The sequence below is a fragment of the Exophiala oligosperma genome (genome assembly GCF_000835515.1).
Source record: "Exophiala oligosperma strain CBS 72588 unplaced genomic scaffold supercont1.2, whole genome shotgun sequence".
Lineage (NCBI taxonomy): Eukaryota > Fungi > Ascomycota > Eurotiomycetes > Chaetothyriales > Herpotrichiellaceae > Exophiala > Exophiala oligosperma.
Window position 1 is genome coordinate 2,140,548 of NW_015622819.1, and position 27,853 is coordinate 2,168,400.

The window sequence follows — 27,853 nt, forward strand, 5'->3', positions numbered from 1 at the left end:
CCCGTGACTTCGCGTTCGCCTTCGCGTTCCTTCTTTTTTCGCGAGGTGCACGCACGGTCACAAAATAGATGAAGTGCGATGGGCAGTCTCCTTGCATGAGAACAACAATTATTGCCTGATGATACCCTTTTGAAGCAAAGATGTGACTGCTGGAGGGCTTTGGCTCTCCTTCTCTTTCGACTGTCCTCGCAGCGCCCAACGATGGCAGACTCTTGCGCCAACCCACTCCTAGCCAAATGGCTCAAGGAGTGGATGGACAAGGCGAAAGAGCAGAATAGCAAGGGATATACTGTGTAAGCCCAACACTTAGGCTTCCGTGATGTTGCTGACAGCCGCAGCTACAAAAAAGCCTACCAGTCCATGATTGCCTGTCCTATGCGCTTTCATCATCCTTCCGAGGCTCAACAACTCAATGGTCTAGGTCCCAAACTATGCGATCGCCTTGCCGATAAGCTTAAAGCGCATTGCGAGGAAAATGGAATGCCGATGCCTGTCAAAGGCAAACAGAGAAAACGGCCATCTGAGGCTCAAGGAGAAGAATCTGCGCAGGAAGAACAAGAATCTCCGAAGCGAAAAAGAAAGGCTCAACCATATGTACCTAAGTTGAGATCGGGCGGATATGCTCTTATCATGGCATTATCTACCTTAGACCAAGAAAGCAACCAAGCAATCTCCAAAGAGGAGCTCAAGAGACTGGCGCAGCCACATTGCGATGCTTCATTTGACGTCCCTCCCGATCCGAGCAAGTTCTATACAGCGTGGCAATCAATAAAACTTCTCGAGAGCAAAGAGTTGGTCTGCACCAAAGGGCATCCAATTAAAAAGTATTACCTGTCTGATGAAGGTTGGGAAGTGGCACTACGGATGAATGCCACCGTGGAAGGGTGCACAATACCAGTATCCAAATCGACAGACACGAAGAAGACAGCTTCTCGTCCAACGTCCCCATCAAGATCTTCTTCACTCAAGACTTCGCAAAATGTCGGGCTTCCAATCACTGCCAGACAATCACCATCGAGGCAACGTATTGACACGGCAAAACCTCTGCGTAACGCATCGACACGCGATTCCAATGTCATAGACTTGCTCTCCAGTCCCGCACCAGAGGCGGGTGCAGGCTTCTCAGAGCTGGTTACTTCGGGTTTCAGGCCTCTGAATGATGATATTCGACCACTCAGCAAGGGCACCAATTTGAATGACACGGTCGTTCTGCCAGCAGGCAGTTTCGAGGTGAGAATGGTGCTTGATATGAGAGAGATTCGATCGAGGACTGATCGTGACTACATCTCTTCCGAGTTGAAAAAGCAAGACGTTAACCCTATCCTCACTGCATTGCCGTTGGGAGATGTTCTGTGGGTGGCAGTAGTCGATCCTTCCCATGCTGAAACCCTGAGACAGTTGAGCATGGAGGATAGAGACAAACCTGGTGAGTCATGGATTGTATTAGAGCACATTCTTGAGCGCAAACGTCTCGACGACCTGATCGGCAGTATCAAAGACGGGCGTTTCCGTGAGCAGAAATTCCGTCTTCACAAGTCAGGCATAAAAAACGTGGTGTACCTGGTCGAAGCATACTCGCTGTCCTCAGAGAAGAGTGAAAAATATGGTGACGCAGTGGAGAGTGCTATTGCAAGTATGCAAGTGGTCGACGATGTGTTTGTAAAGCAGACTGCGAAACTGGACGACACAATTTCATACCTTGCTCGCATGACGAAGACCCTCAAGGGTTTGTACGAAAGGAAAGATATCCATGTTATTCCGACAGACACCTTCGAGGCAGAAGCCGCATCGACCATATTGGAGCGACTGAGGAGCTTGTCACCACAAAAGACTTACGGAATGACATTCTCTCTTTTCGGTGCCATGTGTGATAAATCGGACAGTATGACACTGCGAGATGTGTACCTCAAAATGCTGATGTGCACAAGAGGTGTGACTGGCGAGAAAGCGGTCGAGATACAGAAGATCTGGCCTACACCCAGGGCTTTAGCAGAGGCGTTCGATACGATGAAGACCATCCCGGAAAAGGAGAATATGATCAGTTCTCGACTCGCCAATGCTATTCCGAAGAAAAAAGTCGCAAAGGCACTTAGCGCAAAGATCGCAGAGGTCTGGGGTTAAAGAGCTATGGACAGCAACAAAGCCCCTACGTCAGGTCACCCGACAGTCGACATTGTGCAGAACATCATGACTTATGAGTATATGAAAGATTAATCGACCAGGCCCCTTCAGCCTGGTATGTGTTGGATTATAGGACACAGACGCTGCTGGTCACATTCAGCGATGATGAAATGAGACAATCTGTATGATTTTGAATAAAGTGTGGCTTAGTTGGGTGTATTGTATCTTGGCCCCCAATATGTACGAGTACGAGGACCGAGTATCCTGGAACACCTTTCTCAATGTCGTAATGGTGTGTGTGAACCCTGCGGCATCGGCTGTCGGCATCATTAACCATAAAATTCGAAGCGTATGCAAGCTCACCCAAGCATTATTTTGTTGCCGCATTTTCCACCTGCAGCAAATCCCCATCTTACGATACGCGACGATCTCAAGACCCGTCGCTTGTTATACCCTTTTTCTCCTGCCGTCTCCAGGTCCGATGGACCCCACAACCCCCTACACATCACGAGTCTGGGGTGGCTTTTTGTTACGGAAGCACTCGTATGAGCACCGATCTGCATGAAGACCCTTTTGGGTACATACTACCACTACACCTTGGTGACGGGGGGCCATAAGAGGGGTTTTGGTGAGTCGAAAGTAGAAGTGTTCGTATAATTGGGATCTCCCATCATCTTTTCCTCGTATCCCTCTGCAAACATAGTTTCGAGTTTTCCGGGGCTGTATATCCCCGTCCATTTTCAATCTTGGCTTCCACTCTATTGCTCATCCTATTGAGGGCACCTTCCCTGAGCGAGTTGAGAAGTACAAAAACCCCTTCCTTTTGGAGATCCATGAGGTCATTGACGTCGAGCACTTGAATCAAAACTTGAACTCAAAGATCCAAGACCCTTTTTCCTTTCTCGGTTGTCACGGCCCTTTGTTATCGAGTACGGGCTGGATCGAATTGCCAATAACGGCTATTCCAGACGGTCGACGAAGACGACGACGACGACAACGAAAACGATATGCTCGGCATCGAAGGTCTAAAGGACGCTTCGTTCCAGGGTGATTTGCGCTGGGCGCGGACGGCGAAATGGACGGGTTATGCGCCGTGGGTGGTCCTCGTCATTGGGATCCTGAGCATGGTCGAGATCGCTCTGGGTGCGATATGGATTGCGTCGCTGAAGACGGACTTGAGTTTGTAGGTCTCTTTTTTTCTCTCTTGAGATGAGAACTCCCCTTTTGTCTGTCTGTCCCAAAGGTCGATGTGCCGTTTTTTATTCCCATTTCATCAAGTCAAGGTAATGTGTTCTGGACATACTATGCACAGTCAACGGTCGAGGGGACAAAATAGAAGGATGCGAGATCGGTTGCCGTTGAATTAAATCATTTTGCTAACGTGATAACCTATTCGAAACTTCTTAGTGCGCAAGTCATACAGCCGCTCATTGCCCCGGGATTGTCGTTCTTCAACGCCATTCCGTCGCTGCATTTGCACGTCCTGGCTCGAGTCAACCCCCCGAGGTTGGCGTTGTGGTTCTCGGTCTCGATGGCCTTGATCATGCTCATCAGCAGTATATTCTTCCTGGGTGCGTGCGTGGGCAATCATGGACGTGGGTCGGTGCAGCGGTACGAATGCCCTTCCGGCACCGGTGGGAACGCAAAAGTGTGGGATGCCATGGTGGCGCTGCAGTTTCTCAGTGGCGTCTTGTACGCCTTCACGTCTGCGATGGCATGGAAGGTCAAAAGGGCGCTGGAGTCAAGGGATGAGAGGATCGCCGCGGGTTTGGAGATGGTCACCCAAGAAGAAAAAGAGAGGAGGGAGAGTGAGGCCAGGGAACGATGGAGATATCTCCAAGCTGGTTGAAGTCTTTGCTCTCTCAAGAAGGTCAAGGTGGAAGGAAGATGATAATACATATGAGGATTCAACCGTTCAGCTGGTCCATGAACCTTTCCGGATAGCGGGCACCGGCTGTCTCAAAGGATGCCAGTATACTGTCGATATCCGAGAGTTCTTCTGCAGTCAAGTCTATGACTTCACTATTTTCCACAACTCTGCCTTCTGTCGATACACCTGGGATGGGGATGAAGACTGGGTACCCTTTTCTTTGAGAAAGCTGGCGGACCCAATTGATGGCGAGTTGGGCGGTTGTGATGCCTTTCTTATCAGCAATCTGTTGCACAGCTTGGACAAGCTTCAAGTTGTTGTCGAAGTTCTACGTGCGCACACGGACTGGGTTAGTCCTGGTCATAAAAGGTTTTTGCGCAAAATAGAGATATTTTTTCATCGGGTGGGGAGTACTCACTTCTGGACTGAACCTTGGAAACATAAGGCGTGTGTCACCTTGGGGGATGTCTTTGACGCTCTTCCACTGGCCCGCGAGAAATCCTCGACCAACGGGCGAGTAGGCGATGATGGGGATGTCGTACTCGGCACACGCCTCGGCGATGCCCTCGGACAGGACATGGTCTGAAAACAACGAGACCTCGACTTCTACTGCGCAGATTTTGTGTATTTTGGCGGCTCGCCGGATTGTTTTGGCGCTGACCTCACTCAATGAAATTCCGCCAATCTTTCCCTCCTTCACCAAGTCGGACAGAGCCTGCACTGTGGTCTCGATTGGGACGTTGCGATCGACCCGCGAACATTCAAACAGGTCGATCTTCTTCTTGCCATCAAGGACCCTAAGACAAGTTTCGACACTGCGTCGTACACCTTCTGGCGTCCCGTCTGGTGTGAAGTCGGGCTTCAAGCAGCCCTTGATGCTGAGGACGATCTTGCTGGCGTCGTTGGGAAATCGTGCAAAGTAGTTGCGAAGCAAGTGCAAGGAGTTCCTGTCTGGAGTGCCGTAATGTTCGCCGCCACTATGACACCAGCTTAACGACCACTTCAAAACGAGCTGGGTTCTGTTGATGCTTACTCCCAAAAGTTGGCACCGCTGTCCAGGGCTTGCTTCATTGACGCGATGCTCTGTTCTTCCGGGATGCCTCTAGCAGGATGGGTGAGGTTCAGAAGGCCGTAGCCGATGGGACCAACTTCTTTACCAAGTATGGTAGTCATTGTGAAAGACAGATGCTGTGCCTACCTTGACTCATCGCTATTCAGTACACTGCTCGACATTATAGACAGCATATATAGACAGCATCACGCAAATATCGGAGATAGTCACGGACACGGAGAGCAAATGTTCGTTAGCTCCTTAGACCTTGAGACTCGGTGTTGCAGCATCGGCTCTTATGGTCGTCATACATTAGCAGGTTTGGTAGGTCGCCTAGGCATAGAAGCGGGAAGTCATTGCCTCTGGTATGATTTCTGTCGGAAGTATTGCACTCCGCGAGAGCGGAGTGTTATTGTAGACATGTTTGTAGACGTCTTCATTCATTCTGGCGTTTGAAAGCGTCTGAAGCTGCTTTAACGAAGGCTCTGGCCGTGGTTGAGGCCTGGTAAAAGCGGCATGGCGCAGGCTTGAATAGTGACTGATCTCATCGTTGATACTGTTACTTGCATTCGAACTGTTCCACTTTGGGTGGTTTGTTATGCGCTCTGTTCAAGACGTGCTTTTCATCGTTCCAAGCGCGAGGCATTCTTGACGATTACTATATACGATGCTGCGACACCTATTTCCCCGATGTTTCAAGCGATAGCATGCAACAGCGCCGCCATTATCCCATGCGACTCCACGCGCCGCAATGTCTCGAAATAAAGAAAACAATCCACTCTCGAGCACCCGACGCCATGGTACAGCCGTCTCGCTGGGCACGCACCCACCGAGTGAAGATTTCTTCACCGATAGCATGATCGGCAACGAGTCGCGCATACCCAGCCCGAGTCCGCAGAAGGTCAAGCCCGTCCGCGCGAGACGCGCAGCAGGCCTCGGGAGAGCACTTCAAACGGCCAAAGATTCGGGCAACAGAGCACAGCGCACATCACTTGCCGAGTATACGAGTGCCAGGCTGAGCAGAATCCCGCAACCACCTTTGCTCGTGGCGAGGAGGCAAAGTCAAAGCCCGCATCGAACGAATGGTCAAAGCACTCCTCCGCAATCCCGGGATGGTCCTCCCTTGACGAGCCCGGCCGAATTCTCTAGCCCTCCTCACGGCTTGACGGATGTGTACCAAAGGATCGCGGATGAGGAGGATCTTGCTGCTACAGAGAGAGATGTCGACAGTGACGAAGGTGTCGAGGACGATGGGGATAATACTCTGGGATCATCTCTAATGTCTGGTCCACCTGATGACACTGGCGACATTCAGCAAGTTGTATCCGATGTGTCAACACCTGTGAAGCAGACTTTGGACCACACCAAACAGCATATGGCTGAGGATCAGACCGGAAGCTTCTCTGCACCACCCACGTTGGATTTTGTACAGAATGAGCTATCAGATCGCGCGCTTGCCGCGAAATTGACGCCGCATCTACTAAATTCCGCGAAGGACAGAGAAAGGCTGAATCGAATGCGGCACAGCAAAGTTCCAATCAATTTTGGACAAGGTCCGAAGCAAGAGTTGAACGATTCCGCGGGCGGCCCCCGACAGTTTGATCTTGCAAGGATAGCAGCACGGGGCCCAATCAGTTTTGAGAATGCTCCGCCCTTCAAGGCAAATGGAGTAGGAAAGGCTTATTCTGACACCTCAGTTGCTTCGCCTCAGAAAAGAGCCCAAGCATTCAGTAAAGCTTCAAACAGAGCCGTAAGGCGGGAGGAAGCCGACGATGGGAGCGACACTCCCGACGAATTACGCGACAAAGAAAAGGCGATAGCATTCCGCAGAGCTGTACGCAAAAAGGAGCCTTCACAACAGGAAGGAAACCCTTGGAACACTGATGAAGGCCCGAACCTCGCCTTTTCTCGTGCGAATGGCCACTCACGGCCGCCTGTCGAATTAAGCCATGCCAATGGATCCGGAGAGCAAGCGAAAGATCGCAATGACACTATCACCACCACGGCATCAGAGCCAATACCTGATGTGTCGCTGCATGCCGAGGATAGGCCTAGATCAGCAGCCCTAGATAAAACCAGAACTGCTCAACAATTCCTTTCCAAATGGCGTCACGAAAATGCCAAACGACAGGAAGGAGAGAGCAGAAAGTTGAATGCTGAACCCGACAGCTCGCAAGTTGACTGGGCAGCGGCTGCAGCAGATGTTCCTCTACCGTCCGTGGAGAAGAGCTTAACGTCTCCCGATGAAAGCTCGACGCCTCAAGGCACACCTCCACGAGACAGATTGCAATCGACGATGCAGAAACAGCGCTCGGTCGAAAGATTCCGAGTTTGGGGTGACAACGATTTTACTGGAATCTCGTTTCAAGTCTCAGACAGCCCGCCCATCCGCAATCAAACCAAACCAGATGAGTCTCAGACCAAGACAAAGACAGAGCTCCAAAGGTTGGCCCAAGGCTACATAACGACCAACAGATTAAATGAGATGAGCGCTAAGAACCCCAGCATAGTTCGGAAATCATCTCGATCGTTCAGCCCTGAAGAACGAAGACAATCTCAGCCAGATCGAGCAGCTGACGACAGGCAGCAAGACAGCCAAAATCTTGGAGAGGGAGAACGAATACCAGATACACCTGTCGTAGTGTATAGGTCCTCAAGTAATAACAGCGAGCATTCAAGCCGGTCACAACGACCTACACCCGAGTCACAGAGATCACTCGATCACCTTCAAAGGCTTGCCAGAGCTGTCAGCACGACTCCAAGAGCTAGTCCTCCATCTCAGAAAACCGTGGGCGAAGAACCAGAAAACACGACCCAAGACGATATCCTTGCTGCTTATGGAGACGAAGAGGATACCACCACGGAGTCGTCTTTCGTAGACAAGATTCCGGAATCCCAATCCAACGCTCCTAAGGTCATGGCCACCCCGAAAATCGTAGGTGCATGGACTGACACCATACTGCCGGACACGGTGCGGACGCAAAAATCAATCCTGAAACATCCTAAGCACTTGCAGACACCTCATGTGAATGCTGGAGCCTGGATTGAAACTCCGTTGCCAAACGGCGGGCTGTTTCCCGCCCCTTCAATGCCCGAAACTATCGAAGAAGCCACTGAAGAGCTGACAAACGGCGTTGATGCTGCCTCAGAGCAACCTCCTATCGACCAAGAACAGCCGATCCCCATCAAACCTGAGATGACACCGGATAGCGGGAACATTGCCGAACCACACCCTTCGTCTGAAAGACCTCTAGTTCTTCCTCAGAGCGCACTTACCAACGTCCTCAATGAAGCTAAACAGAAGCGTCTCGTCTCACAAGACATCACCGATACACGAGATGACACACTCAACTTAGGAGATGCCACGATTCAGTCCTTTGAGGATCTCCTAACTGATGCAGCTGACATCACTGCTGACTTGACCAGTCTTATCAAGACTAATGCTGAGGATGAGGCTGTCAAGCAACGACAAATAAGTCTTTTGCACGACAACGATACTGATTCTACCGCTGCGGAAATGGCATTCATAGGACACTTAACCTCGCGCATGGAACGACTCATGTCGAATTTACATGAAGCCAGGAAAGGCATCTCTCGTCTTGAGCAACGGGTTTCGACGTCACCGTCACCACCTCCGCCGGACAAGCAGACACTAGCACAATCACAAGCCCTCATCATGCAAGACCCAAGTCAGCCATGCGTCGTGTGCGGACATCATGGCGACGTTCAACATCAACAGCACGACCATCGACATCGAAAGATGGTCAACACACATTCGTTTCTTCCGATGACATATTCGACATTCACTATCCCGATACCTTTGTTATTTTATCCCCGGCGCAAAGACAAGGGACAGGTCATCCCGCGCCCAACGTGGCTGGGCTGGATGACGATCGTCCTATGGAGCTGGTATATCACGGAGTGTGTAATGGCCGAGATCTATGCTCATCCAGTGTACGCGGAGCACTATGTCTGGCCTGCCGTGCCGGAACCTGAATTTCCGTTCGTCCTACCGACAATGATATATCGGTGGACTCGCATGAATTCCTTTTTGCCTATCGTTGGACGGGTGGTCGTGGCTATCTGGAGGGCGATCGCTATGATGTTGGGTTTGAGCGATGGATTTGTGGATGACGCCGTTCCGTCGCTGGTATCAGCAGCGACAGAGAGTGCCACTGCATTTGCCAATGCAGCTGGCGCTGGTGAGGGACCAGACCTGAGCATGATGAATGATGAGTTTATATGAGGAATATGACGTTCTCCACCCCCACATGAATGGCATGTTTTGTTTTTTTATATTGTGGAGGATTGGCGCTGGGAACAACAGGGCAGGACTGATTGGGCGGTCCTTTTTTTGGTGTCTGGACAGATTGAAAAATGGGGGGCTTCAGAAACGCTACTTTACTTTGCGCATGACGATCAAGTGCAAATGACGGCCAGTTTTACATCCAAGGAGGCGTTTTACTATACGGGTCGACATGGCATGTCGGATGGAGAACACCTGGTTCGAGACGGACATGGTGTTTTGCCCTTGTTTTCATGGATCTCCCCCAAGCATCACGTACAGGACCGGACTTTTTTGTTTGTTTGTTTTTATAGGACCAGCAGGCGCCCCCTTTCCTCGATCGAGACTGTTTCACTCATTGCATTCATGTACCGTGTGACCCGTACGTGGTATACAGTGTAGGAGTGGCTCACCAGACCACTTGCCCCCGTACTTCGTTGGGCATGACAAGGCTTGCCTGCGATGAACAGACCCCTTCCCATCCCATGCGTCCGCGGACAGTGCCTTACATTGGTCGACAGGATCGCTGTTCCATCATCCGTTGCACAACCTACGCACAAGACTACCTACTCTACCCTGCTTTGGGACCAAAAAGAAAAGAATGATTTTGACGGTTCGATTACTCGGTTCAATTCAATCTACCTAAAGGGTTCAATAAAAGAAAAGAGACGGCCCTCTTTTTGCCTCACTGATACAACTTCCAGATGAGAAACCGTAGACACACAGAGAGAAAGAGAGAGAGAGCCACTATCCGTCCCATCACTACAGAGGTCTGACGTTGACCTTTGAGGGCAAGTGGTTGTTACCGTCCCCAGCGTCCCTTTTTGTTCACTTTTTCGATCGCATCATACCAACCGATCAATTCCATCTTTCAATGTCCGCCAGCCCCTGACCAGACTATGAAATAACAGCCCGCCTTGACAAGTCTCTCAACTTCCCATCCTGCCTAACATTTTTTCGTGTTGTTTTGGTACAAGTACAAGCCCGATGAGCCAAAAAAGGGAAAAGAGTAAGAGAAAAAGAGAGGGAGAGAATCAGAAAAACTCCAATTTCCCTCAGTTCAAAGGGGATTGAGATGTTTTTGCACACAAGAAACCATTTTTGCATTGTTGCTCCCTGCTTTCGCCATTATTTCCCCTTTTTGTGCGAGGAAGAGAAGTTCCCGACTCCACTAATACAACAGAGGAGAGGTGTGATGCCGTGATAAGCTATGAGTATCAGTACGAGATGGGCTAATGACCCGAACCGTAGCTGCCATTCCAACCTCTGCCGCCACCATACCCGCCGTAAGTGCCGAAACCAGTGTTAGATCCGTAACCGCCATAACCAGTGTTTTGATGAGTGCTCTGGTGACTACCAAACCCGCCGCCATACTGAGGATAGCTACCGAAAGCCTGTTGATTAGAATGTTGAGATGGAGGAGGAAGACCGCCTTGTTGGCCAGGGAGGCTGTTGACCGCGGAGCCGGGACGTCCACCTTGCATCGAAGGGCTCGGTCCAGCTGCCTTGGTGGGGTCGTCATTTCCAGAGTGAGCTGCATGTTGTTGAGCTTGTCCAAAACCAGAAGAAGTTCGACCAAAAGGATCAGGAGCGCCACCAAATGCCGTGCTACCAGCAGCACCGGGTTGAGCCTCAGCGGGCTGAGCAGAGCCTGCTCGTCCATAGCCTGCCTCACGACCTAATCCAGTGGTGTTCGCGGGGGATGATGAGTGTTCGTAAGAATAACCTTGCTGTGGTTGACCATACATCTTGGAATTGTATGCGCCTCCATAGTGACTCTGGCCGTAATTGTACTGACTGCTGTAGTAATCACTATCGGATCGACGCGCATCATCAAACATAGGACGGTTAGAACCATAACGGTGATTCATTTGATTCATGTAGTTCGCACCGTACTGGGGATATTGCTGACTGTAGGCATTGGGGTAGCCGTAGCCAGGGTAGCCATGACCTTGACTTGGGACATGACCAGAGGGCTGGCTGTGCTGGCTGGGCATACCCGGTGCAGGAGTGTTATGACCGCTTCCCTGGGCATCCTGACTCATCGCTTGTTGAGGGCGCGAGGTGGCATATTGAGCTTGAGACTCGGGAGCAGTAGTACCAAAAGTGCTTGCAGCGCGATGAGCATCGTGACCTTGGCCATAACTACCGTAGTAATTGTAGGCATCTCGGCCATAGTAAGCACTGTAATCGTTCTGGGAAGCTGTGGCGCCGGGCTGTCCTGGAACTTGGCCAGAGAACGGTTCCTGGCTTTGTACCTGCGCGCTTTGTGTCTGTTGACCGAAAGGATCGTACTTCTGACCTTGACCATACCTATACTGATCGGCGTAGGCCGATGAAGATTGGGGCGAAGGCTGTTGAGGCTGCTGAGGAACCGGCGGTAGTCCAGGAGCTTGTCGCTGCGTGATGGGCTGGGTATCAACGGGAGCTTGAGCCTGAACCGAGGGAGTTTGCTGCTGCGCCTCAGGCAGCGAAGGTGGCAAGGAAGCTCGCGGGGCAACTGGAGAGTCGTCTGGAAGCTGAGTCCTAGTCTCGGGCTCTTCTCTCTCTTCGTCGACATCAACGTCGTCAGGTGCATTCAATCCCAATTTACCGAACTGAACAGCTGCCTTCTCGACGGCTTGGTGTCCTGGCATCACAACTGCTTCTTGTTGCTCCATCACCTTTCTTGCGTAACTAGCGGATCGGCTACCTCCAGACGTGGCTTTCAGCGCAGTCGCTGCATAACCCGACATCCCAGGTCGAAGAACAGGCTTACCACCGTCATGAGCAGCAAGTGGATCTTGAGTGCTCGCGACTGTGCTAGCAGCTGTGGCAGATGCAACTGGGTGCGACGTGTCCGGCAGTTTCTCCAGATTCTTTTCAGTGAGTTCATCCTTTCCTGGTGTCAAGTCTTTTCCCGTGTCCGAATGAGGCGCGGAAGGCAGTTCGCTTGGACCACCTTCGCTTGGTACAGCTTCGATCGGAGGAGGCAGAGCCGGCTCTGTCTGGGCAGCTTCCGACCCGACCACAATTTCAGGTTCGGCAGGTTGTGCTTCTGGCTTCGGGACAGAGGGTGGTGGTGCTGGCGCTTGCTTGGGAGCTGGGGGTGGCTTTGCAAACAGACCCGCCCATCCTCCAGGTTTCGCAGTAGAGGCAGTGGAAGGGGCAGCTGCAGATGCCGGCTTAGGCTCCTCAGTCTGCAGAGATGTCAATGCGTCTTTGCCAGGTTCACGTGCCCAGTCGTCAGTTGCTGTAGCAGAATCGCCGTTCGCAGGCACCGTGTCCAAGCCTGAGGCGTCGCCGGTCTGAGTCGAGGCAACATTATCCCAGCTGTCCGTCGCTTTGGTGTCCTTAGTACCATTAGTTTGAGCGACTGACTTGCCACCACGGCCGCCTCTAGCGCCGCGTTCTGCGCCTCGACCCCTTCCGCGACCCTCGAAGCCGCCTCGACCACGACCTCTAGTTCCGCTTTCGGTTGCGGTAGCAGGCGCTTCCTTGGTCTTTGGATGCTTCTTCTTGGTTTCCCATTGCGAAATCGTGCCTGTAAAATGATTAGTTGATCGCGCCCCAAAGTCATTTAGGACATAAGCTCCTTACCAGAGGAAATTCGATCAACAGCCGCGTTCAGATCGCCATCTGTTTCGTTGAGCGCATAGACGAGATCTTCATCACTCCAGCCAGGGCAGATCTCTCGCAAAAGAGGTACTTGATCGCCAAACTTTCTCTTGAATTCGCCCATTTCGCCCTGATCTTCCAGCGATGTGGGTGGAATGTTTTCTTGTTCGTTGTCGGCTTTGTGATGTGTTCTGCTAGGATTTCTGCCTCCTCTAAAACCGCCTCTTCCGCCTCTGAATCCGCCTCGTCCTCTTGTGCCGCTGCCGCGGACTTGAACTTCCGCCATTGATGTTCTGATGTGAAGGTGAGAGTTTGTTTGGGTAGTGAGGATGTGGCAGTCGAGTTGAGTTGACAGGGAGGGAGGAGTTCAGGACAAAACAAAGCTCCTGCGAGTAATAGGAGCTTGTCCTTGTGAAGAATGATATTCCCCAAGGACAGTTGAGGTGCTGAATGCAAGAAGAAGACGGTGAGTGGCTATGTTGACATTGAGGAAATGGGTTTGCAGGCTTGTTAGGAAGGCCGCAGACAATAAACCCAAGAATCCTTTAGGGTGTCTGAGAGGTGCCAAGCCTATGACCGCTCACCAGCCTTTCCCCCAGTCTGCGACTACCCTCGCTCACCTCATCAGGTCACTTCGCTCTGCCATTGCCCTCACTTGCGCCAATTCCAGTGTCACAAAGTACATGAGTCTCGGGTGAGGCATCAATGAAACCAGGATGAGGCTCACGCCGGCCTTGTCAGTGCGGAAACTGCTGGCTCGCTTTCAACCGCCCTTTCCGCCACAATCACCTCGCGAATCAAAGCATCTTCTCAACGTGCTCGAGTCGGCCTTCCAGAAACACTTGGACGATGTACATCCTTCACCTAGAGTTGCTGACTCGAAAGATGACGGCAGCGAGGGGGACTCGATCCCTAATCCGGCACAACGACTTGCTCATTCCACCCACTCACACCTTGACAGCATACTAAGTCATCCTCTATTAAAGCAGAAATCCAACTCGCTTCCCCCTCCACACAGTTTATCGGCCACAGCGGTAGCGACTTTCGATGCTGCGCTGACAGGAAAGGGGCTTGATCGTCACATTGTCCAGTTTTGCACACTACAATACATCGAAGGTTTAGAGAAGAAAGAGACGATTTCTGGAAATGGGAAACTCGGGCCCAGACTCGCGAGCTGGTTTACCACGATGAATAAGGAGGACAAACACGTATTTTGGACTAACAACAAAAACTTAAAAGCTCTTGTGACAGTCATGTACGCCGATGGCCTCGAAGGGGAAGTATGGATGTGGCTTCGAGACCTTTATGAGCGGCAGTACGCCTCAAAGAACGAGGCATCCTGGATGCGAACCTATTCCATCGCGGAAGACATGCTCGTTGCGACCATGATCTCACAGACCAAAGCCAGAGGCTCTTTATCCGAGGCTGCTGAGCTGTACGTTCAGGCCTCGAACTACCGCCGAGAGAACATGCCAAACATGCGACCGTTGAAACTGGCCGGACGACGACTTTCCATGGCCATCCGATCGCGGCGCAAGAGCCACGGCATTCCAGCCGGGCTGTTCGACCAAGTACTTGCTACTTTCCAACCTCAGCACCATTCAGGCATCGAGCATATTTGGCTACGTCTCTACCATCCGACATCCCCTTCAGCAACCGAACTATGTTCCAAACTCCGCAACTCGACGTATAGTAGCCTCTTGGACTGGCGGAACAAACAATCCCTCAATCATCCAGTTCACAAGATTTTCCTCGTGAACCTACTCGACGCGGCACAAATCTGTCTCGACCAGGCTCATCCAGCCGATGCTCGGTTTATTCTCGATGTCGCCGAAACAGAATACTCTGAAATTCTATCACCTGGGAAAGAGACAGATACGAAGAAACGACTTGAACAGGCACAGGCAGCTATGCTCATACGGCGGTTCGAATCTCGGAGAACGTTGCAATCTAATGTCACGCCAGCTGTGGCATGATTATGCCCACACTGACTGATACTGACGTGACGTCTATGCTATAGTACAGTACAGCACATTACATAACGATACCCAGACGATATAACGTTTTTTTAGGATTTTGGATATGCCAAACTCACAATAGTACTTGGTATTTTTCACTTTTCCACGTTTCCTTCAATTCACTTGTTGTACTCCTGTCTAAGCCATTCGGCAGCCTCGTCATGACACTTTCCAAGTCTATTCTCGCCACGCCAATGTGTCTCGTCGTCGGCCCAAGGATCGTCCCACCTCAATCCAATGCCCCAGACTTTGTCCATAGGTGACCCTTCTACAAAGTTTCTGTTGCTACACTCGACCCCGGCCGCACCCAAATACACGTGTCGCAGTTCCTCGTCGGCCTCGGCGCGGGCGATACTACCCGCCACCGCGACAGCTTTGCTCGCCTTTTTCCAAACTTTCTCGTCGAACCCGCGTGTGCGTCTGCCCAGGGCCTTTTGTAACCTCGGGTCCGGCGTGAGGAGGCAAGCAGCGAGAGTGCCTCCAGCGATACCATCATGATCGATTCCGATGTCAATCTCGGTTTCTACGTCAACATCAACATCGATGCCTCTTCGATCTTTTTTCGTCGTCGACGACGACGACAACGACGACGACGACTTCTTGTTCCTGGTGTTTTTATTGATGGTGGTGTTCGATTTCCTTTGGTCTGGCTTAGATTGCTGTACACGTTCATGTCCGACGGGTTGCTGTCGCTGTCCCTGCCCCTGTTTTCTGGTACCGTCATCTCCATCCCCTAGTATCGCTTTACAAATCCTCTCAACATTGTCTTCTGCAAGCGTCGACGTATCCAAGTCTGCACCTCTGATCGTGGCCGTCTCAAACAACCAACCCTTGCAGGCCATCATGAATTGTTCACCACAGTTGAATTCGTGACGGCCCATCATGACAGTTGACAACGCCGTACGGGACGGACGAGAGATTTGGGAGCGGTCGAGTCTGTCGATCAAAAGGTCCATTGCTCGACGACCACTAAAAGGTCGGCCAGCGTTCCAGTTCGACAGGGGACCGTTCCAGAAAAACACATACTTGTCCGTGACACGGGCACTGCGAATGTTGTGTCCATACTGTGGTGATGGTGATGACGTGGGGCTTTTTTGATTCTCACCACTTTCGAACTTTTCAACAACCCCGTCACTGTCGTTGGGCTTATCCGTGAGGCTGCCATCGGACCTTTCGATGGGACTGTCGTCGGGACTCGGCTGTGCCATGTCGTTGCTGAGGCCAAGGGGAATCTCAGCCCCTATTTCCTATGATTGTCGGATATTATATTCTTCTAACCCGTGTCGAGGAGCTGCCTCGCACCGCCATCGCAGCCTGATAAAGATATCTCGCCCAAAAATTAGTACAAAATCATGCAGATGTGGTGCGTGGATGTCGAGGATCGTCGAGGTGGTAGTAGGCGGATGTGGCAAAAAGGAAGATCAAAAAGCAACAAAACAACTCCAAGAGAGAGAGAGAGAGAAAGAGATGCCTTGATTAGGTGAGCTGTCTATGCAGTTATTGACACTACAGGATGTAGAAGTCAAAAGTGTTCCTCGTGAGTCATCTAGATCTAGGTAACCATTGTATGAGCCACTCTTTTTCCAAACTCTCTCACGCTCTAGAAAAATGAAAGGCTGACTCACAGCGAAACACGCCTCTAAGTCTAAACCTTGGACGATCCTTCCTCTTCGGCCGTACCTTTCTTTGCATCCATCTTGGCCTTCATGCCGGTGATCATCTCCTTGAGCTGGTCCTCGGAGAGGGCCGCACCGACCTTTTTCGCCTTGTCCACGGCCGGTCTCTCGGAGATCCTCTTCATCCACTTGTCCACGCCGGGATACTCGGTCATGTCGATGTCCAGAAACATCGGACCTCCCCTGACCCAGGAGAAGTTGGCCATGTCGGCGATGGTGTACTTGTCGCCGGCCAACCAGTCCGCCTTGGACAGTCGGATTTCCAGGACCGAAAATAAACGTTTGGTCTCGTCGATGTATCTCTTGATGCCGTAGGCCGAGTACACTGGCGCCATCGCGCGGAAGTGGTTCGCTTGGCCCATCATAGGACCTGTGATGAATCAGGTACACTGATTCTCTCATGGGAAATCTTGAAAGCTTCTTACCGATACCACCCATTTGGAACATCAACCAAGACATCTGAAAACATCCCAAATCAGTCATCAACCTACCATTTTTGTGGTTCTTTTGAAAAGAGAAGCAAAGTGCAAAAAAAAGGAGTGCCAAGCTTACCATCTCATAGTAATCCTCAGTACCCAACTCATACGTGAATTGTTTACCCTTGTCGTACATGTCTGTCAGGTACAACATGATGGCGCCCGACTCAAAGACCCTCATTTCGCCATCCTTGAGGGCGGGGATCCTTCCGTTCGGGTTGATCTCGATGAACCACGGCTCTTTTTGTTCATTGCTCCTGTAGGTTTGTCTGCGAGTTAGCACTTCCACCCATCTCCCCTCACACGGCACCCTGTAGTCAAACAGGAAAACCCCCCGACGGTGAGATCGGGGTTAACATGACATACCTGAAATCGATACTCTTGGTCTCATACTTCAATCCGAGTTCCTCCAAAAGAATGGCCGGCTTGAGACCGTTCTATTCAATCACAAGCGTCAGCAAGGGTGACGAGTTGACACTGCAAGGCAACGTTGTCCTGGACATCAAATATTTGACCAACTCATGGGCTCGCTATTAGAAATGCAGATGCGAATAGGCTGTTGTAAGAGCTAGGATGCTAGCGGAGAGAAAAGAGAAAAGACAAAAGGACCAAAAACGTACCGGTGTCGCGGCAGTATAGTATTTCAGATCATTGAAAGGTGGTGCCATTTTGGGTCTGTCCGATTTCTGTCCTGGACCAGGTGCAAGTCGAAGGTATCGTTTCTGGGACTGTTGTGGCTGTGGTCGTGGTGCTGCTACGCGGGTAAGCACAAAACAAGGCCGTGAGTGAGGATGCGTATGATGACCCGTATTCGTAAGTGTATGGGGTACCGAAAAGGACGACGAGGTAGTAGCAGTAGTCGAGACAGAACGCCGATTCATCAGACCCAAGGCGACCCCGCCAGACCTTATTATACCTTTCCGGAATCGAAAAGCAGGTCCCGCGCACGCCCAGCATGTCGTTCCATGTCTCGGTCGAAACAATACTGCTTCGTAAGCTAGACTTTGAACCTGACGAGAAGCAGCTCTATCGATCCCAACCATGGCTCCTCGAACCTGCTCTGCTGCCGCCCGAACGCTCCCCATTCCCAACAAAGCCCTCGAGTTTTCGTCAAGCCTTCGTGCGTGCAAGGGGAAAACGATGCCAGAGACCGAAGACTACCCCCCTTGAGTGTTACGGGGCGTAATATGAACGCGCGAGAGCAGTTTAGGGTTGGACAACATCTGCTTATCTCCGTGACGCGCCCGAGAACCTCGCAGGGCTGGCCTGAACTCGGCCAAACTTCAAGTGAGATTGGGCATGTCCATTCCGTCTTCCAGGTACGGAGGAAAAAGGAGTGTTAAACTGGTCACATTTTATCGGCCGAGTGAAGCTCGATGCAGCTGACAAAGCGCCTCGGCCAACCGTTGTGCCCGATTCCGACTAGCATTAATACACCAGCCCCAGCCTGGTGAGCTTCGACACAGAAGTACCATTCATCAGGTGACATCAGCCAGAGGTTATGTTGGTCGCATACGTTGACATACTTGTACTGTAAGTTGAGAACACAAAGGCGCGGGATGCTCGAAAGGATGAGTTCTCATCGAAAACATTGCATCTAATCGAGCAGAAGCTAATGATACAGCCAAGTTACACTTCCGAACCTCCTCCTGGCGACAGTCCTGTCTTTCCTGTCTTTCCTGTCTATGATCAAAACGAACCACCTCTATCATATCTACCTCATCCAGCTTTAGTTGCACTTTGGTTCGTCGTCGTTCTACTCACTGGTGCAGATGTACCGTCTGGATTTTCTCCCAGCGCCAGCAATCCTTCAGCATGGAAGGGTTTCTTTGCAACAGCAGCCCTCTTGTCATCATATCTCCAAACGCCAGCAGTCTTGTCGGGAGCAACACCTTCCCAGCTGCTGAGACCCTGGTTTGTGATTGTCTGTACTAGTTTCTGGAACGCCACTTCGAGATTGTCGTTGGGGTCGGCTTGAGAGAAGAAAACTCTTTCCCACTTGCGACCTTCCTCCTGTTCCTTTTTGCGAAGAGCTCGTTGCGCGTTCTCGATCCTCGATTTGAAGTGGGAAGCAGCATCCATATCACCTTTCTCGATACTCTGCGCCACATTACTCCAAGCCCTTCGACTTTCAAAAAGGTCTTGCTGGTCGACCGGAGCGACATTAAGTTTGGCCAAGTTAGCATCCTTTGGTGCGAACGTAATAATCTCTTTCGCCCTCTTGCCCTCCCCTTCCTTTAATGTGAAGGATTCCGACCATTGTCCGTCTCCGGTGAAGATGGGGCTCTTTTCAGATCCTTCACCATCCTTCCACAACGAAGCTGTGAAGGTGTTCTTCTTGCCTGATAACCAGCCTCTCCCGGAAAAGTCAATCTTGGCTACGTAGCCACTGGTCGAGGCAATGTGTATAAACTTGCCTAATTCGACGAACGGTGCACCGTAGATGAGGTTCTCGATATGAAGCGCAGGTAAGGTGATCAAATAGGTCTCGGGAATGTCGCTGCCGGGTGGGTAGAGGGTTAACAAAGCATGTCCAATTTGCTTGACGTGTATTGTTCTACTAAAGCTGGCCTTTTGCCCGTTATAGCCCTGTAGTCGGATGCGGTACTTGTCGTTGGTGATGCAGTAGGCAGTGACAGGAGGGTGGTGGCTGACTTGTTCGGACACAAGTCGTGTTTGGCCGAATTCATCGTCCCAGGAACCCAGAAACAACTCGCCCAGGAATGGGTTCAATGGTTTCTTCTCAGATCCCAACTTTTCTGATCTTGAACAATACTGTTGTTTGAGCGTATTGAGCAGCCATTTCACCACCAACAAGGCCCGCTTGGCTGGATCCTGCTCTTGGGTCGGCGCGACGAACAACGAAGTGTTTTCAGCCCAGTACGCAGAGAACTCGACGAGAGACTGGGTAGAAAGTATGAAGGCAGGGGCAGTCAAGGAGGAAAGATCGCCATTGAACGAGGCAATCGACTACATAAGTCAGTTGGGATATGCTGCGGTCATCATCTGTCACAGATATAACTGACCTTGAGGAATGAAGACCATGAACCTTTGCTCTGCGTCGGTACTGCGCCGCCCTCGACCTCGGGCATGTTGACTCGTGATGCGTGCGCACGGACGGGCGATGGAGATTGATAGGTGCTGGCGCGGTCGTGGAATGGGTTTGCGACTACAAAAGTCTAAGAGTGCGACAAGGGAAGACTAAGTATTTATTATAACGAACGAAATGGCACGCGAGAAGCAACAACATCATTGCAAGTTGACGGCACCGACATGTCCATGATTTGACTACAACTTGGTTGGCGGAAGGCGCAGTCTCCAAATTTCGTCAATCAGTGACGTACTGCCGAATCGAGCCACCTTCTGTTTTGGCGTGTTCGCAAAGTGCGGGGGCAGCTGGTCCTTTTCTTGCCACAGGAATTTGTTGTGCTACAAAATACTCCCGTTCTTGTACTCGCACTCGCACACATTCGAGTACTTTTCAGTGTCAGACAATTAGTGACGATTAGGTAGGTTTGGCTTTTCACATGGGTAAATTTGCTACTTCTGTGCTGCTAATACTCGCCCATCGTGGTATTCAAGGCATAAGACTACGCTTCATCGTAGAAATAAAGGCCAACAACCATCGGCTCTCCCAAAGACCCTTAAGGCGCTTGCCCATCTTCTCAACAACAGCCAAACTTTTTCCAGTCCGTTACGAGTGATCACTTTCTACAACTGGTTGGCCGTGTTGAAGTCTTTCAATGCCTCGGCGACACGGGCACTCATGGTCTTTTCTCCCTCACGAACCCACACACGTGGATCGTAGTATTTCTTGTTGGGCTTGTCCTCACCCTCGGGGTTACCGACTTGCGTCTTGATGTACTCGTGCTTGTTGATAACGTAGTCGCGGATACCGGTGAGGTAGGCCCACTGCAAGTCAGTATCGAGGTTGACCTTGACAATGCCGTAGCTGATGGCATCCGTGTACTCCTTCTTGCTTGAACCAGAGCCACCGTGGAAGACAAGGAACACGGGCTTGTCGGTCGGGGTGCTCTCCTTTGCCTTGACGTATTTCTGGTGCTTGTCCAGCAGTTCAGGGTGAAGGCGAACATTACCTGGCTTGTAGACACCATGGACATTACCGAAGCCGGCAGCGATGGAGAAGTATGGCGAGATCTTCTTCAGAGTGGTGTAGATCATGTGAATGTCCTCGGGTTGAGTGTACAAGGAGTTGTTGTCAACGTCCTCGTTGTTGACACCATCTTCTTCACCACCAGTGATGCCGATTTCCTAGGATCAAATTAGCAACTTTGCTGTATGTGCGGATGGCCTCGTCCTTACCATCTCGAGCCATTGCTTCATGGGAGCTGCCCGCTTGAGGTATTTGGCGGTGGTTTCGATGTTCCAGTCGACTGCCTCTTCAGACAAGTCGATCATGTGAGAGGAGAACAGAGGTTCTCCGTGTTGCTTGAAGTAGGCCTCATCGGCGTCCATCATGCCGTCCAACCATGGCAGCAGCTTCTTGGCACAGTGGTCGGTGTGCAGGACAACTGGAATGCCATATGCGGGAGCAACACTTCGGATGTAGTGAGCTGCGGCGACAGCACCGGCGATCGAAGCTTGCTGCTTGTCATTCTTGACCCCCTGTGCAAATTTAGTCCATGCTCTTGTATCTGATCAGTCCACGCACCTTGCCAGCAAAGTAGGCAGCACCTCCTTGGGAAGTCTGGAGGATGATTGGAGCATTCGCATCTCGAGCAGCTTCGAGAGCCGCAACGACCGTGGAGGAAGAGGTCACGTTCTAGGAATTCTAAGGTCAGTATCGAGGCATAGTTGACCTACAGACTCGACAGCACTCACGATGGCGGGAACAGCATAATTGTTCTCTTGAGCATGCTTGAACAAGGCCAGGACATCATCACCAACGATGACACCTTCCTTGCGAGACAAAACGTCCTTGACACCCATGTTGACGATTGTTTGGTGGGGCTTCGGATGTGTACCTAGGCTTGGAGGAGACTGATACAGCTGTAGGAGCTCAAACAACGGTTGTAGAAAACGAGATTCTCGAGTACGAGTTAGAGATGTAGGAAAAGAAGAGTACGAAATCAAACGAAAAACGGTTGAACGGTTGATTCTTGAGCAAATGGTTGCCCGTGGGATGGAATTGGAGAGATTCGTCTATGGAGGGGCAAAGGCTTTTTCAGAATTGTCCGATACAGCGACTACAATTGCTCCGCCGGTTTCTCCCTTGTTTTTTCGTCGCCGTCAATGGTCGGAAAAACGGGGGTCTGACGTGGGAACCAAGAACTGAGTCCGGCATTTGGTTTCAACATTTCTTTCAGGAAGCCGGAGCATTGGGAGGGGTGTTTGGCTACGAATGCTGCGGTCAACAGACCACCACGACTATGCTGTGCATCGTATCACAACTGCAGAAACTTCAACGTCCCGCGCTCACGATGGACTGACTATTATGAACTTCGTGCCACTATGGCAGCTGGAGGTTGCCCGTCAGACAGTTCGCCTTTCTCTGTTGAAAACACCCTGTACAGCGGGAAATCACGGAAACGGGGGTCCCCACGAATGTCCCACTCCGCAAGGCAATGGTCTTCCACGACTTCGGTCATATTAGTCCATGTAAACAGCGGGAGAAGGGGGTCATCGGAGTTGTTTATGTTTACTGCCATATGTACACATGGTTCAAGTGATGCTGTGCTATCCAAGGCTAGCTTGGTACCGTGTGATAAAACCGTCAGAGATCACACCATGCTTGCTCCAAATCTACCTACTGCAACAAGCGAAGAACAGAAGCAAGTTCAGGACGCTGCATCGTCACCTGGTCTCTCGAGTTCGTAGAAGAGCAGATACACCTCACGTTGCATAGACAAAACGTCTGATGTTCGGGCCTCTTTGATCTTATCATCAGAGATACGCCACCAGCGATCATTTGACTTCTTGCGTCGGCGGAACTTGCTCGCAGATGCTTCTTGCGTTCTTATCTGAGGTCTAGAAGTTTGGGTTTCAGTCTTCTGCAAGGGCGACGTCTCTGTCTGTGCATCATTGTTCGTCGATTTGGTCGAGGAAGAATCACCTTTCACCTCATCCTTTTTGGATGTCGGTCTGCTGTTGCTCGCCAGTAACGAGATCGCCGAGGACGAACTCGATTGTGTCTCCGACGGACCAGCTGCCGTGCTCGCGCCATTGGTTTGAATAGCCTTGATGCTTGGACTTGGTGTCGCAGACGGAACAGTACTCGGATTGCGGGTTGCATAGGCGCTGAATGCATCAGGGGTAGAAAAGGGAGGGTAGAGATGATTGCGCCGGAATGATTCGTAGTGTCCACTGTGATGGCTTCCCTTATGACAGACAACACCCAGTAACTTGTACCATTTCTCATTTAATAGCCCACCCAGACGTAGTCGCTGGGTATATGAGACCTTGGCCATGTTCTTCGTCGAGTAACTCTCACGGTCAAACATCGATCTCGACAGGTGGATCGCAATGACCTTTGGAAACATGGTGATGCGGGTTGATTTCTTAATCTTACATTTAGGGGCGAGACTGGAATCGGGGAGCGTGACTCCTTCTGGGGCTTGCTCAGGGTCTTCATCAAGAGCCTGCTGGATTCTTTCCCCTTCCTTTTCCAATTCTGTGCGCTCTTTTTCAGTCGTTGCCGATTTTATTTTATTATTCTTCCATTCCAATGCATGTTTTAGCCGACATTTGTCGCACTTGAAGTCGTCAATTTCCTCGCTCTTGAGGAGGCCGTCGAAACAATTATCGAGAGATGTAGTACTTTTCATCGGAACATTCAGTGTCAAGGAAACGAAGGTGGTCACACTCGGTTTCGTCCTGAAGCCACAGCGCATACACTGGATTTGGGACTCCATACGCCCTTCGAATGGGAATCCCTCGTTTGTGCCGACTGAAACTTCAGATAGTGCCGGTGCCAGGCCTGTTGTTTTACGTTCCAGAGGCTCGCCGTCTTCAGCTTGTTCAGGATGCAGATTTCTCGAGCGCGCTCGTTGTGCTGCATGATATTCATCACAAAGCCGCTCAAGGACAATTTGGAGAAACTCTTGTGCATCTTGCTGGTTTCGACTGATCCTGGTCTGAAATGCTCTTTCCAATGCTTCTATCATTGGCCGTGCGCTGATTGTCTTCTTGTATATTGGGCGTTCGTTTAGTGCATCCAGCATCTCTTTCAGGGCCTTTGTAATCGGGCCCTTTTGCAAATTCACCACTTTATCTGCTTTCTCGCCCTTTCGCAGAAGCGAAGGCGCCGACTCGTATATCTCTGGGCCATCCAGCTGTCTCCGATGTAGCTCTTTTATGAGGTATAACCGTAGGTCACCTAGGCCGGCTAGGGCTTGCAGCACGGAATTTATAAAACAGTCATTCGCGGGGTTCGACAGGCCGATGATGGTCCGTTTGCGCCCGTCGTTGGTATGGTAGGAGTTTTCGCCATCGATAAAGAAGGTCGGCCCAAAGACATAAAAGGCAGCAATGGCAGCAAGTGAAGCACCCGCCGCGTAGGCGACTACCGTTGTAGGCTTGTCAGGCATTCGGAGTCGTCCTGAGTGAGAGGGCTAAAGCCATGGCGCTTGACGGACTTCGCAGTCACGACATGTCCGAGAACTCCGTCGGTCGTCCGTAACAAAGGGGATTGTCGAAGACTTCGAGGGGAAATGCGATCATACAAAGGTCCAGGGTTATAAAAGGTAGACTTGGTTGAAAAATGCGTTTGGAAGAATCGAACATCCATTTTGGACGCCTAAGTAATACCTAAAGTAAGCCTCTAGCGATAAGTTTGGCGGAGCTACCCACCTGCACTCCGGCGAACAGCCTGAGCCTTGACGCCCTGAGCTTTTGCTAGCCGAGGTCAGCCTAATTGGTAGCTCCAGAACCGCTCTGTGCAGCCCTTCCATACGTCCGCGGTTTATGCAGATGGATAACTCGTCTTCAATACATACCTGCTATTGAACCCGAGATCATCAATCTGTCGAGGGTGAGATACTGTATCAGCAAAACTTAGCTCTTAGCACCTTGATCCCTTCAGAGCCAAGAAACACCTCCCGAGGGACTCCAAGTCAACTGCGCTGATTCTGCTAACGGAGAACGCCCCCAAACGTGCTGTATATTGGTCAAGTATCAGGGCCAAAGGACAAGGGCCGAGACCAAAGCATCTCCTGCGGCAACAATACAGAATAGAAGGACTATTGGGGAGACCATGAGACTGACCTACTGTTCTCTGCAGTGCTGGGCTTACTGCGTGTACATTAGGCATGCAGATAAGGAGTCGGAGTATATGCATATGCGTTGGCCCTAATAAGCGATATTCCGCCATGTACTCATTGGTGTGGATTGCATCGTAAACAAAGCTCTGTTTTCGCGCGAGGCATAAGCGACCAAACTATCTCATCCAGAAGTTGTACTGCTGTGTTCCCTCGAAAGTCTCGGACCTAATATGAAACAAAGTACAACCCGCTGAACCCACCTCCACGTCTGTTGGCTAAACAAGAAGCGAGAATATGACTACAACAAGGGCCTCGGTCTATGTCAAACTCCCACAAGAGGGCGACTTCATCCGCCTTCTTGAACTCTTCCCTGGCAATCAGTCCGAGCAACTCTCGGGAAAACTTGTCGTCCACGACCTCCTTGACACTTCGCGGGCTTACACCGCAACTTCGTATGTATGTGGCAATGACAGCCGTTCGGATCATTACGTCCTTATTTCGGGTACCCGACTAGGTATTTACAAGAACGCTGATGAGGTGCTTCGCCGTTTTCGCTCAATCGAGGAAACAGTATCTCTGTGGATTGATGTCGCGTGTATCGACCAGGACGACCCTCTCGAAAAAGCCCGTGAGGTGAGTCTAATGTACAAGGTATACCAGAATGCATCAAAGACGATGGTCTGGATGGGACCGTCCGACGACAGCTCACGCACCGCCATCACGTATGCAAGAAGCCTCAAAGCCCAGACATTCTTGGACGAATACATGCCGTACGTTACGCAATTTGGCTACAGCTTTTATCACGAGACCAAGTCGTTCGTCCTCGACATGTTTGACGCACATCCGCAGAAGGAGACCACAATCAATGCTTGCGCCGAATTCCTTCTCAGACCGTGGTTCACCCGTGTCTGGACAGAGCAAGAGGCAGCCATGAGTCCTGTGCCGGTAGTGGCGTGTGGAGAAGACGAGATACCATGGGCGCAGATATTCGCCCTGGCGTGGATCTTCCAGCCGAAAGTCACCATGGCATGGCCGGATTGGTTCCTACCAGACCAGGGCTATGACGTGCTGGAGCCCAATCTCTTTGCTGTGACCGGCATTCAGAAGTTTCGGGTTCGACAGATGTTGGTGGACAGCAATGCTCCGTCACGCTTTGTCCTGTCATTGACAGATGCGATGCGCGTGGCGTGGCGTCAAAGGTGCTTCGACCCCAGGGACAAGATTTTCGCCATGCGCAATATCGCGTCCGACCTCCAAGCCGATGACTGGGCACCACAGCCTGACTACACAACTCCATGGCAGGAACTGTATGTGGATTTTGCCATGCGGATGGCAGAGAGGGGCAACCCAGAAGTCCTTGGGTGGTCCGGGGTGTGCCAGCAAGGGACAGATTGCGGACTTCCTTCTTGGACGATAGACTGGAGAGAATAGCCCTGGACGCAGTACATCAACCACATCGAATGGTGCGCTGGCGGGAAAGGGTTTACTGCAAAGGCTGAAAGAATACCTAAAAAACGGCGCGGGCTTCTTGAACATCTGCTCTGGGAGGAGGGACAGGTGAGGCACTCGGTAAGCTATAGCTTACAGGTCACTGTGCTCATGATGGATGCGTGCGTGTTTCTCGGTGGCACCATACCAAAGTTGAAGCGGCCCAACGACATTCAAGAGCTACGTCAAGACGTGGCAGACATCGATGCCAGGACACAGTCATTCATCAATGCTCTCCCGTCGTCAGAATACATAACTTCCGAGGGCGTTCTGGACGCACTGAACAAGACTCTCATAGCCAATACTACGGACGAAGATACACTGGCCGATACACGGTATGCGGTTGATGGCGCGTCTCAATGGCGTTTGTGGCTGTCAGATGGAGCGGATCTGAGTAGGGCACCCAAATACAATGACGCTCTCGACAACATGGACACATTCAGATTGAAGCAATTCGGGGTCTCGGAGCGAGGATATTTCTGCCTGGTACCCGGCATCGTCAAAGTTAATGATGTTGTGGCGATCGTGAAAGGATACGATATGCCCGTTGTGCTACGACCAATTGCTGGAAGACACCACTATGTCCTGTTGGGTGATTGTTATATCCACGGAATGATGGAATTCATGGCTGGGACCTTGATCGAAGAATTTCGTGTCAAGATACAACGGGATGGAGGAAAGCCTGTGTGGAACCCGGCAGGAGATGTAAGAAGAAATGGTAAGAATATGGATGCTCGGGAATACGTGAGGATAATCGAGACCTTGGGCGAGCGACACGTCACGCTCATCTAAACTGCAGAAGATCAATCGACTTTCTAGGACCTTGCCGGAAGCATTGCTACCACATGTGTCACGCGTTCTTCGTGGAAGGATGGTGGAAATCGTGATGGATGCAATATTGATTTGCAAACTTCAACTGCTACGTTTTTCTCTCCGTCACGGTGTCTGCCCATCGAGAGTGTTGTGTGTTGTGAGGTTGTTCAAACCCCCAGGCCTCAAATACAGCATTTTTGCCCATGGTCAACGGAGGCATCAGAGTTCCTAGGCACATA

At 51.1% G+C, this 27,853-nt stretch overlaps 10 protein-coding genes across 10 annotated transcripts; 4 read left to right on the forward strand and 6 right to left on the reverse strand.

Moving 5' to 3' along the window:
* The first annotated feature begins 102 nt into the window (after positions 1 to 102).
* Positions 103 to 2,389, forward strand: PV06_02217 (uncharacterized protein). The gene is made up of 2 exons (XM_016402869.1): positions 103 to 293; positions 339 to 2,389. The coding sequence occupies exons 1-2, from the start codon at positions 202 to 204 to the stop codon at positions 2,119 to 2,121; spliced, it is 1,875 nt and encodes a 624-aa protein (XP_016266766.1). The 5' UTR covers positions 103 to 201; the 3' UTR covers positions 2,122 to 2,389.
* Positions 2,390 to 5,625: 3,236 nt separating this feature from the next.
* On the forward strand, positions 5,626 to 9,738 carry PV06_02218 (uncharacterized protein). The gene has a single exon (XM_016402870.1). The coding sequence runs from the start codon at positions 5,794 to 5,796 to the stop codon at positions 9,286 to 9,288; it is 3,495 nt and encodes a 1,164-aa protein (XP_016266767.1). The 5' UTR covers positions 5,626 to 5,793; the 3' UTR covers positions 9,289 to 9,738.
* Positions 9,739 to 9,940: 202 nt separating this feature from the next.
* Positions 9,941 to 13,443, reverse strand: PV06_02219 (uncharacterized protein). The gene is made up of 2 exons (XM_016402871.1): positions 12,907 to 13,443; positions 9,941 to 12,850 (listed from the first exon to the last, which is right to left on the reverse strand). The coding sequence occupies exons 1-2, from the start codon at positions 13,208 to 13,210 to the stop codon at positions 10,560 to 10,562; spliced, it is 2,595 nt and encodes an 864-aa protein (XP_016266768.1). The 5' UTR covers positions 13,211 to 13,443; the 3' UTR covers positions 9,941 to 10,559.
* Positions 13,444 to 13,549: 106 nt separating this feature from the next.
* On the forward strand, positions 13,550 to 15,040 carry PV06_02220 (uncharacterized protein). The gene has a single exon (XM_016402872.1). It carries the CDS (start codon positions 13,641 to 13,643, stop codon positions 14,898 to 14,900), a length of 1,260 nt encoding a protein of 419 aa, XP_016266769.1. The 5' UTR covers positions 13,550 to 13,640; the 3' UTR covers positions 14,901 to 15,040.
* A 21-nt stretch (positions 15,041 to 15,061) lies between these two features.
* On the reverse strand, positions 15,062 to 16,150 carry PV06_02221 (uncharacterized protein; the record flags this gene model as incomplete). The annotated part of the gene is made up of 1 exon (XM_016402873.1): positions 15,062 to 16,150. The coding sequence occupies one exon, from the start codon at positions 16,148 to 16,150 to the stop codon at positions 15,062 to 15,064; it is 1,089 nt and encodes a 362-aa protein (XP_016266770.1).
* A 252-nt stretch (positions 16,151 to 16,402) lies between these two features.
* PV06_02222 (uncharacterized protein) lies at positions 16,403 to 18,179 on the reverse strand (the record flags this gene model as incomplete). Its single annotated transcript, XM_016402874.1, has 5 exons — positions 16,403 to 16,988; positions 17,044 to 17,077; positions 17,171 to 17,351; positions 17,461 to 17,531; positions 17,715 to 18,179. 5 exons carry the CDS (start codon positions 18,177 to 18,179, stop codon positions 16,588 to 16,590), a joined length of 1,152 nt encoding a protein of 383 aa, XP_016266771.1. The 3' UTR covers positions 16,403 to 16,587.
* Positions 18,180 to 18,576: 397 nt separating this feature from the next.
* PV06_02223 (uncharacterized protein) lies at positions 18,577 to 20,367 on the reverse strand. Its single transcript, XM_016402875.1, has 2 exons — positions 20,121 to 20,367; positions 18,577 to 20,064 (listed from the first exon to the last, which is right to left on the reverse strand). Exons 1-2 carry the CDS (start codon positions 20,184 to 20,186, stop codon positions 18,814 to 18,816), a joined length of 1,317 nt encoding a protein of 438 aa, XP_016266772.1. The 5' UTR covers positions 20,187 to 20,367; the 3' UTR covers positions 18,577 to 18,813.
* Positions 20,368 to 20,608: 241 nt separating this feature from the next.
* PV06_02224 (fructose-bisphosphate aldolase 1) lies at positions 20,609 to 22,258 on the reverse strand. The gene is made up of 4 exons (XM_016402876.1): positions 21,937 to 22,258; positions 21,767 to 21,877; positions 21,418 to 21,720; positions 20,609 to 21,366 (listed from the first exon to the last, which is right to left on the reverse strand). Exons 1-4 carry the CDS (start codon positions 22,042 to 22,044, stop codon positions 20,806 to 20,808), a joined length of 1,083 nt encoding a protein of 360 aa, XP_016266773.1. The 5' UTR covers positions 22,045 to 22,258; the 3' UTR covers positions 20,609 to 20,805.
* Positions 22,259 to 22,698: 440 nt separating this feature from the next.
* On the reverse strand, positions 22,699 to 24,807 carry PV06_02225 (uncharacterized protein). The gene has a single exon (XM_016402877.1). It carries the CDS (start codon positions 24,639 to 24,641, stop codon positions 22,893 to 22,895), a length of 1,749 nt encoding a protein of 582 aa, XP_016266774.1. The 5' UTR covers positions 24,642 to 24,807; the 3' UTR covers positions 22,699 to 22,892.
* An 800-nt stretch (positions 24,808 to 25,607) lies between these two features.
* Positions 25,608 to 27,663, forward strand: PV06_02226 (uncharacterized protein; the record flags this gene model as incomplete). The annotated part of the gene is made up of 2 exons (XM_016402878.1): positions 25,608 to 26,684; positions 26,745 to 27,663. The coding sequence occupies 2 exons, from the start codon at positions 25,608 to 25,610 to the stop codon at positions 27,591 to 27,593; spliced, it is 1,926 nt and encodes a 641-aa protein (XP_016266775.1). The 3' UTR covers positions 27,594 to 27,663.
* Positions 27,664 to 27,853: the final 190 nt, after the last annotated feature.